The 9,451-nt window shown below is 53.6% G+C and overlaps 2 protein-coding genes across 2 annotated transcripts; one reads left to right on the top strand and one right to left on the bottom strand.

Moving 5' to 3' along the window:
- Positions 1 to 1,026: 1,026 nt before the first annotated feature.
- On the bottom strand, positions 1,027 to 6,211 carry LOC119518162 (putative protein T-ENOL). The gene is made up of 6 exons (XM_037815218.1): positions 5,303 to 6,211; positions 4,801 to 4,885; positions 4,303 to 4,453; positions 4,007 to 4,040; positions 3,788 to 3,845; positions 1,027 to 1,312 (listed from the first exon to the last, which is right to left on the bottom strand). The coding sequence occupies exons 1-6, from the start codon at positions 5,395 to 5,397 to the stop codon at positions 1,274 to 1,276; spliced, it is 462 nt and encodes a 153-aa protein (XP_037671146.1). The 5' UTR covers positions 5,398 to 6,211; the 3' UTR covers positions 1,027 to 1,273.
- On the top strand, positions 5,909 to 9,418 carry CDIPT (CDP-diacylglycerol--inositol 3-phosphatidyltransferase). The gene is made up of 6 exons (XM_037815217.1): positions 5,909 to 6,387; positions 6,496 to 6,630; positions 7,346 to 7,499; positions 7,964 to 8,045; positions 8,540 to 8,621; positions 8,719 to 9,418. Exons 1-6 carry the CDS (start codon positions 6,345 to 6,347, stop codon positions 8,862 to 8,864), a joined length of 642 nt encoding a protein of 213 aa, XP_037671145.1. The 5' UTR covers positions 5,909 to 6,344; the 3' UTR covers positions 8,865 to 9,418.
- The last annotated feature ends 33 nt before the right edge of the window (positions 9,419 to 9,451 follow it).

Below are 9,451 nucleotides of genomic sequence, written 5' to 3'. Positions count from 1 at the left end.
CAACAGGACTTGATGTTTGTAGGCTCTTCTATCTGAGAGACAGGTGGCAGGAGCTCCCCTTCCACCAGTTTGGCAGGAGACAAACAGCTCTCGATATGTCTCATGACCAGTTTTCCTAAAGTTCCACCCCTTTTTGAGAATTTTTGCATCCATTCAAGTGTACCATTTTTCTTCTTCTTTTAATCTTTTTGGCATTTTAAGCATATCTGTGCTTACATTTCTCCCAAGTATTGCTCAGATTTGCAGCATTCATAAACGATGGGTTTGTTTAGTATCCTTGTGGGTGACCTTTTCTACCTTAACTATTTTTGAACACTGTAAGGACAGTATATCCTGTCTGTCTCAAACGCCTTTCCTAGACTAACTGAATTTTGCTCAATTAAAATTTTATATTTAAATACAATTTAAGAATTTTAGGATACTTAAAAGGATGCTGAAATACTCAAGGGAGTTGAACATGAGCCAAATTCATCTGGATAGCTTCAGTTTTGACCCTTTATTCTGTGCCAGTCAGTGTGCTAAGCTCATTAAATGCATTATGCATTTTAAGCCTCACAAGGACCCTTGTGAGGCAGGGACAATTTATAATTCCCATTTTTCAGATAAGGAAACTGAAGCTCAGAGTTGTGGCCAAGCTGGAATGTAAATGCAAACTCTGCAAAATCTACCCACCTTCTGGCTGGTGGGCCTGCAGTGTCCGCAGAGGGATGAGGCCCCAGAGCTCGGAGGGGAGAGGCCGTGACTCAGGGTCCTTGGTAACGGAAGTGGCCCCTCAGAAGCCAGGGTAGCCTCTTCCAGATGCCACCGGCCTAGATTCTAAGTGCTGGAGTTTGGCTAGGAGGCTAGGTTTTGATCCAAGAGCTTGCATCTGCCAATAGGCAGATATGGATAACTGCCTGAATTAAAACCATTCCAATACCCTGCCACACCCAGCTTCCAAATCTCGGGGAGGGGGGCAGCACGCCTCCTGCCTCTGCACCCCAGCTAACGCTGCCTTTCACAGAAGCCACACCAGGACACTGCCTGAGTTGGGGGGAGGAGAGGATCCCTGGCTCTTTATTAAAGTCTTTGATTCCTGGTAGTGTCCTTGTTGATTGAGGGTGGAGAGCTGTAGGATGGTTCTGGAACATTCTGGGGTTTTCAAGGGTGATGCTGCTCATAGTCAGTAGTCCCTCCAAAACTAAGGTGTAAAAGAGGAGCTTTGAGGCATGCTTTCAGGGACAAAATGGGGGGGTGCATAAGAGGCCAAGAGCAGCACCAAAGCGAGTTGCGATCATCCTCCTCCAGATGTCAAGTTGCTTGGCAGAGCGCCCTAGAAAAGAATAAGAGCCTTTGACCCTTTTAGGCAGACCCAAGGCTCATGTCTTTTTTATTTTTTTTAACAGTTTTATTCATACACCATACAATCCATCCTAAGTGTACAATCAATCGCTGTTGGCATAATCTCATAGTTATGCATTCACTGCTACAGTCAATATAAGAACATTTGCATTTCTTCTGAAGAAAAAAATCCTATACCCTCTATATCCTCCTATTATTGACATTTAGCTTTGGTATAATAAGGCTTATGTCTTTCTATCCTTCCATCTTTCACCCATCCATTCATCTACCCATCCACCCACCATTCTCCTTCTGCTCAATTAACTATTCCCATCCATCCATCCATCCATCCATCCATCCATCCTTCCATCCATCGTAACTATCCATCTACCCATCCACCCACCCACTCATCTCTCTTCCATACAATCCTCCATCCCCCCTTTAAACTCCTTGAGAGCAGGGACTCTATTTTCTTCACTGCTGTACTCCAGCTCCTAGAGCAGGAACACCACATGTTAAGTGCTTAATAAGTGTTCAATTAATATATCCACTTATCCATCCACCAATTTACTTACCCCCATCATTTACCTATTCCCTGACCAACATTTTGACCACCTACAATTCCCCACAATTCCAGGATCCTTGGCTTCCATGTTCTTTCTTGAGGATGAGGAAGGAAAGACTCCTGGGACCATTGTGGGTGGCAGGTGGATGAGGGGACGGTGTTAGCTCAGGATGAAATCCTCAATCAAGTGCCACTTGGGAAGGAGGGAGAAGCTACCATCTGGGCAGAGAGTGAGCTCACAGAGCAGCTTGTCCAAAGCCCACCCTTACCAGACAGGGAGGTGGAGGAAAGCAACCTGCACAATGCCAACTGTCAATGCAGGACTCAGGCCCAGAGCTCTTCCCCCACTTCAAGCTGCTCCCAACACCAAAGCCCAATTGACAGAATGAATGTCCTAAAGAGACTAGAAGGCCAGCTCCCTGAGAACAAGGACAGTGGCTTGTTCTCAGCTGTATTTTGCCTTTGGTTCTGGTGATGAACCCTGGAAGTAGAGGGCCAGGCAGAAAAAAATGTCTATCCCTTGGCCTGGTGGAACTGGCACATGGGAGACACTCAATAAACATTTTCTGCCTTCTTCACGAACCCCTTGCTCCTCCTCTGCCTGCCCCTTACACAGAGATGTTCTTTAGGGCTCCATCCTCAGTACCCACTTCTTTCTCACTCTGCACAAGCTCTCCCCACTCCGCCCTGCCCAGGGTAACTGACTGCACACCCTTCAACTTCCAACTCCCTCCTGATGACCTCCAGACCTCTCCAGTGAGTTTCAAATCCTTATTTCCTACTGTCTACAGGGCATTTCCACCTGGAGTTCCCACAGGCACCTCAAATTCAATGTGTCCAAAGACAGGAGCCTCCTTGGCATGTTCCAGAAAGAATAAGAAAGTTGGTATGACCCGGACTGGGAAAACAAGTGAAATAGTTACAGACAATAAGGTCAGAGGGATAACTGGTGGGGGTGAGTGATGAGATAATATAGGGCCTTTAAGCCACTGAAGGACTTTTGATTTTCCCTGAAATGGGGAGCTATTGCCAAGTTCTGAACAGAGGCAGGATATGATCAGATTTATATCATCCAAGTCAGAATACTGGGTGGGAATCGCCTGATTCCTTCTTTTTTTTTTCTCTACAATTTCTAATCAATGACCAAACCCTGACAATCTGCCTGGTCTTTATTTCTCACTTCTGCCCCTCCTCCCCACCTCTGCTATTACTGTGACAATTCAGGCCCCATTATCTCTAGGCTTGAAGCAATTCCTAACCAGCCTCCCTGGCTCCAGTATCTCCCCTTTCCAGTTCACCCTCCCCATTGACCACCAGAGTCACTGATTTAAAATGCCAGCCATGGGAGTGGACCATGTCACCCCCTTACTCAGAACTCTTCAGTGGCTCCTCATCTGCAGGAGAACAATCGAATCTTACTGAGGCCCAGGATTACTTCCTGCCTCACTTGCCTGCAGACTTCAGCATGTTAAAGTGCTTCTGGTTCCACTCTCTCCCCGACCCGAAGTACCCACAAAAATCCCCACACTCTCCTGAATCTCCAGCTTTGTGCCTTCACTGAAGCAATCTTCACTGCTTGGAATACCCCCTACCAGACATTTTTTCCTAGCAAAGTCTTCTTTCTTTAGGTGTCACCTCCTCCAGGAAGCCTTCCATGATTCCTTCCTTCCTGCCCCAGCTGAGGCTGGGATAGGCACTCTTCTCATAGTCTCCATTTCTATCATGGCCACTTACCCACCATTACATTGTAATTGGCCATTCCACTTCTCTGTCCCCACACTAAACCATGAACTCCTCAAGGGCGGGACTGCATCATTCATTTCTGAGTCCCAAGCTCCTAAAACAGGGACTGGAATACAGTGGGAGCTCTGTTTGGTGAATAACAGACTGGCCCTGTCCTACCTTCTCACGAGGGGATGGCAGGAGGTGTGCCTTGGTGCGAGTGCGGTTTCTGTCAGAGCTAGAGAAGGCAGAAGAGAAGGGAGATGGCTGAAAACTCAGAACTGCATGGTTCAAAATCCCCCTACCCTGCTGGGATGCTGTCAAACCCTCACTCTCTCCCCTGCCGGCTGCTCATCTTTCTCCCAGGACAAAGGGCAACTGCGTTGAGGCCTCACTCACCAGGCATCTGTGCCTCGGGTCCTGGTGATGAACACTGGAAGTAGAGGCCTCAGTCAGAGAAATGACTAACACCATGGCCAGAAAGAGATGTGACTAAGGCAAAAGGGGCTGAGCAGATTCCTGGCCAGGCGACATGGAGCGGGGACCGAGTTAGTGGGAGGGGGTACTGCACAGGTCCTGGGGCTGGCTGGGAGATGGGAAAAATGGGCACAGATCCTTGGAGAGGTCAGCTGTGGTTGGGAGGGGGTCAGGGACGAGAACTAGGGATGTGGGAGTGGTCCTGGGATGGGGGTCACCGTGTTTGGATATCTGAGTCCCTTGGTCTTGTGTCTGCTTTTCCTTGGTGGATGTGGGGCTTGTGTGGTAACCGGCGATAAACAAGGCCTCATCGGTGAGTTCTTTGCTGATCTGGGCCAGGAATTCCTCAGAACGAGATAAGGAAACCTTCTGGAAAAGAAGTCAGAGGGGCTCAGCCTGGAAGCTCCTACATGGGAATCCTGGGTCTGGAGCTTGCAGGCTGTGGGCTCTGGGTTTAAAAAGTCTGGTATAAGAGGGTTGAGCCTTGAGATTTGACCTAGAAGGTCCTGGGGGACAGTCTTTGGGGGTGCCTGAGAGCCATGCTGGGGCTACAGGTCTGGGCCTAAGAGCTCAAGGTTGTGGCGAAGAGTCTCAGGGATGGTGGGTCTCAGAGCTGGAAACCCGGGGCTCCTGGCTCAGGTGCCAGGCTGGGTGCCTCAGCCTAGGAGCTCTCCCCTTTATTACCCTGTCCCATCTCCCACATTGCCAGTGCTCACCAAACCTCCACCCACGGAGGATGTAGCTGGGGAAAGCCGGCTGCCCTTTTCCTCCTCATTCCTGGTAGGAGTAGATGCCATCCCCCTGAGAACAGGTGAAGCCTGTGTTAGGCTGAGAAGCCAGCCCCCTTCCCCTCCACCATTTCCTGGGGCCAAATTTAAACAAGGCCTATAGATGAGCCATCCCGCTGTCTCAGTTCTCTCTATGAAAAAATTCGTTGTCTTATTTCTTCCTGGGAGACGCCCTCAATAACCTCCTGCCCCGTTTCGCCCAGTGAGACTCTCCTTCTTCCCTCCCGAGGCCTCCCCTCCTTGCCGCCCCGGACCTGGCAGATGGGTTGAAACCTTGGGCTATTCGGCAGGAAGGGAGATGGGGAGGTCGAAGGGGCCTCTGAGGCGGCTGTTACTACAGGAGTTGGTCGCGGGGGAAGGGGGTCGGGGAGTCGGAGATGGGGAGGAAGGTTGGAAGGAGGGGGACGCCGCTACGCGTTGCCCTAAGAACCTTGCTGTCGGTGGCGGTTCCGGCAGCCCCGTTGCTGGGGGCTGTATTAGGGTTCTAGAACCGAAGGCGGTGGGAGGGAGGCATTTTCCCGGCATTCCCCGATCGCTCCTCCGGCCTGTCCTCCACCGCCTTCTAGGTCTCTCTTTGGGGGCGACGACCCCAAGCGCCAGACGCTTCCGAAGCCTGGGAAGGTCACTTAGGGTGGACCCTGGAACCGAATCCTCCGGCCACTAGGGGGCGAGCAAGAAGCAACCCGGCCCTAGGTGTCTCTTTCTCTCTCTCTCTCTCCCCAGCCTCTCTAGCCGTCCTTTGGTAGCCTGGAGCCAGCGAGAGCAAATGAGGCCAGAAAGTTAGGGGGCGGGGAAGAAACCATGTGGACTGTACCAAAGAACCTCGCTTCTCGGGGATGCAAACAGACAGGCGGGCGGAATCTTTCCTCATCTTCGTCTCTAGGAAGTCACATCTCCGGTAAAAAGGAAACTAGACTGTTTTGTCTAGTCATCCTTCTCTTTTGCTCTCTCTTTTTCAGCTTCTTCCTCGGCTCGGACTCGATGGTTCTTTGCTCCCCCTCCTCCTTCTGTGCTTTGTTACGGACCAAGGGAGAGGGGAGGAGGAAGGAGAAGGAAAAGGAAGCGGGCAGGCCTTAAAGGGGCAGGAGACATTTTTAAAGCCTTTTTTTTCCCCTTCTCTCCAATTTCGCCACGGCGATCGCAGAAGGGTGGGTTCCCGGAAGCAGAGCACAGCTGGAACAGCAGGGCCACAGCTGGAGGCGGGGGCGCCTGCGGGGCGGGCGGGCGGCGGCGCGGGGCTGCCCAGCGGACAGGCGGGGTGTGCGCACTCCCCCTCCGCCCCGCACACAGCTGGGGCGGCCCATGCTCCGGCCGGCTGCGAGCCTTCACATCTGGGGCCGGGCCGGGGCGGCGAGGTCCTGTAAGCGGCTGGCGCGGCCGACGCCCCGGGCGAGAGGGTGAGGCCGCGCGGCTGGGCGAGGACAGAGCTTGCAACTCCGGAGCCAGCCCCGGGCGGCAAGGGAGCCGCGGCGATGCCGGGCGAAAATATCTTCCTGTTCGTGCCTAACCTCATCGGTGAGTGCCGCCCGCAGCCCCGGGCCAGCGGGAGGAACAAAGGACCTCGGGCGGGCTCCCTGATCGTGACCCCTAACCCTTCCTGTCTCACCCCTTCCCCATTCCAAGGTTATGCCCGGATTGTCTTCGCCATCATTGCTTTCTACTTTATGCCCTGCTGCCCCCTCACGGCCTCCTCCTTCTACCTGCTCAGCGGACTGCTGGACGCTTTCGATGGACACGCCGCTCGAACCCTTAATCAAGGTGACAGACGCCCCTCCCAGCCAGCTTAGGGGCCCAGCAACCCTACACCCCTCCCCCTGCCTCCTCAGGACTTTAGGGAGTGCCAGGACTCGGGAGGCTGAAGGGCTCTGTCATTCTCATCTTGTTTGGTAGCACAAGGGATCTAAGGTAGCTCTTGAGAAGAACTTCCTGATTGTGAGGGGTATGGGATAGCAAGACTGGTTGTGGCAGTGGCAGTGGCAGTGGCAGTGGCAGTGAGGAGGGTCTGTCTGACCAAGGCACCATTCAACAAGTGTTTCCTGATGGTCTACTGTGTGCCAGGCACAAGCCACAGGCACTCCAGAAGGCATGTTTAAAGGAAGGATGGAGAGGGAAGGATTGGTTTCCGGAGGGTTGACTGACTTTGATCTGTCCTCCAGACCCACCTCTGAGACTTCAAGTCTTCCTGTCTTGACCTGGAGTCTTGTTCTGGGATTGAGTTGTAGAAATGGCTTTCCCACGCCCATCCTTCACTGTTCCTGCCACACTCCCATCTTCTCATTTCATGTGATGGTGCCCCTTGCCTGCCGACCTCACACCCACTGATAGCAGCCTGCTATCTTCCCCAGGCAGTGCAGACGGTGGGCATTTTCAGTTTTCTTTTCGACTCGGCTTCAGAGCAATACACCAAACACGGGACCTGTTGTGGAATGGCCTCTCCAGAGTCCCTTTACACCTAGTAGTCCCGATTTTTCAGGGACGCGGTTTGGGGCCATGCTGGACATGCTGACGGACCGGTGCTCCACCATGTGCCTGCTGGTCAACCTGGCCCTGCTGTACCCTCGAGCCACCCTTCTCTTCCAGCTCAGCATGAGCTTGGATGTGGCCAGCCATTGGCTGCACCTCCACAGGTCTGCGGCAGTTCTGGGGGTTCCTGGTGGGGGGTGGGGATGGGGGGAATCAACGAGTTGAAGGCAACACTGCAGTGGGGTGGGGTGAGATGAGATGGGAGATTGTCTGGGATGGTTTCAGGCTTCCGGAAGGCCTCTGTTTTTAGCCTCTGCTTTGTCAAAGGCCCCTGGGTGAGTCATATCCCCGTCTGAATTCAGCTTCAGTCCACTTGACAATTAGATTGAGCGATCCCTGAAACCCTCCGGATTTCAGGATTCCAAATGGCTGTTAGCTCCTGGGAAGGGGTGTGAGGGCTTTTGAATGTGGCATCTGAATCCTGACTCTGTCCCTGGTCCTTAGCTGTCCCCCACTTCCTCACCTGTACCACCGAGTTGGTCCCGTTACCCACTGCGTGTGGTTGATGTGCAGATTAGCTGGTTGGTGGTAAAATGAGCTCACGGTCTCCTGCCACTTTCCCCTCCAGCTCTGTGGTCCGAGGCAGCGAGAGTCACAAGATGATCGACCTGTCTGGGAATCCGGTGCTTCGGATCTACTACACCTCCAGAGTGAGTGCCTCCTGCCCCTCCCTTCTTTGCTCAGCTTATGCCAAATCCTGGGCTGAGCCCTGGTTCCAGGTTAGGAGGGGGTCAAGCACAGAGGGCCCACCTGCCCGTTCTCCCCCTGGGAGAATGAAGGAAGAGTAGGATTGGGGGTGGGGGGCGGCGACTTGTGAATGGTTCCAGGCAGCAGGTGGCGATGAGGTCCAGGAAGAGACTAGAGTGGAGGGCGGGGCCAGCTCTTGAGAGACCTTAGATCCCAGGGTGAAGAGTGTGGACTTTGTTCTGTGAGCTCAGGCAGACTCCGAAAGGAATTTTTAAAAGAGAAGTACCCCCTGAGATTATTCTTTCCTCCTCCCCTTCCTCCTTGAACCCCGATTTCCCCAGTAGAGTTTCTCCCTGCTACCTGACCTTGGGTCCCTGAGTGGTGGAGGGTCTTGTGGGGTGGGGGGTGCACACTGCCCCGCCCCTTTGCTTCAGCATCCTCCTAATTGTTTGTGCAGCCTGCACTGTTTGTCTTGTGTGCTGGAAACGAGCTCTTCTACTGCCTCCTCTATCTGTTCAACTTCTCCGAGGGGCCATTAGGTAGGTGGTGAGGGGCTGGGCAGGGAGTTGGAAGGGGGGCTTTGGTGGGCCCGGGGAGGTAAAGTCCTTGGACTCCTGGGTCCCTCCCTTCCCACAGTTGGCTCCGTGGGTCTTTTCCGAATGGGCCTCTGGATCACCGCCCCCATTGCCCTGCTCAAGTCCGTCATCAGCGTCATCCACCTGATCACAGCCGCCCGCAACATGGCTGCCCTGGACACGGCAGACCGTGCCAAGAAGAAGTGACCCTGGAACCTCCAGTCCCCCAGCTGCCCACCTGTCCTGGCAGGCTCACTGTGCCACACAGCTCCCCTTCCCTTCCTGGGAGGTCCCAGTCTCACATCTTCCTAATGTGTTGTTCAACCCGCTGGGGTAGGGATCAGCCTCTCTTTGGCGAGGCCACGTTCTCTGCAATCCTGAGGACCAGTCGTACTCCTGTGACCCCTGAGGACCCGGGCTTCAATTCAGGAAGGATGCTCAGAAGCCCCCACCCACATGCGGATGCTCCTTGGGCCCCAAGAGGCCTGTCCGAGGACTGGGCATTGTCCCATCCTGCTGGCTCAGCCCTGGCATGGGGCTTGGCCTGTGATTTTCAGGACACACAGATGAGGGAGAGGTGTAAGGGCCAGGTTTTCCCAGAGGTAGGGTAGCCGGGCCTCTGTCCCTGGCCAGAGGAAGCTTGGGGGTGCTAGCCCAGGAGGGAAAGGCCCGTCTAGATCCTTCTGGATCCTTCCCCATTGCAGTCTATCCTGTCTTTTCTGGCCCCAGAAGTTTCAATAATAAAGGCGGAAGCATCACTATGCTGGACTTGGTTTCTTTTGAGGTACTCTCGG

Source organism: Choloepus didactylus, chromosome 21 (genome assembly GCF_015220235.1).
Source record: "Choloepus didactylus isolate mChoDid1 chromosome 21, mChoDid1.pri, whole genome shotgun sequence".
NCBI lineage: Eukaryota > Metazoa > Chordata > Mammalia > Pilosa > Megalonychidae > Choloepus > Choloepus didactylus.
Note: the sequence above shows the minus strand (reverse complement) of the source record. Positions and strands in the feature narration are given on the sequence as shown.

What these genes read in the sequence shown, in the direction of transcription:
- LOC119518162 (XM_037815218.1), bottom strand. Translation starts at nt 5,397, where the DNA reads ATGCCGGGAAAATGCCTCCCTCCCACCGCCTTCGGTTCTAGAACCCTA. An exon ending in GACTCAGATATCCAAACACG is followed by an intron (nt 4,041 to 4,302) that starts GTGACCCCCATC and finishes CTCTACTTCCAG; the next exon opens with TGTTCATCACCAGGACCCGA. An exon ending in TGCCATCCCCTCGTGAGAAG is followed by an intron (nt 1,313 to 3,787) that starts GTAGGACAGGGC and finishes ATTCTTTTCTAG; the next exon opens with GGCGCTCTGCCAAGCAACTT.
- CDIPT (XM_037815217.1), top strand. Translation starts at nt 6,345, where the DNA reads ATGCCGGGCGAAAATATCTTCCTGTTCGTGCCTAACCTCATCG. An exon ending in GGATCTACTACACCTCCAGA is followed by an intron (nt 8,046 to 8,539) that starts GTGAGTGCCTCC and finishes TTGTTTGTGCAG; the next exon opens with CCTGCACTGTTTGTCTTGTG. An exon ending in CTTCTCCGAGGGGCCATTAG is followed by an intron (nt 8,622 to 8,718) that starts GTAGGTGGTGAG and finishes CCCTTCCCACAG; the next exon opens with TTGGCTCCGTGGGTCTTTTC.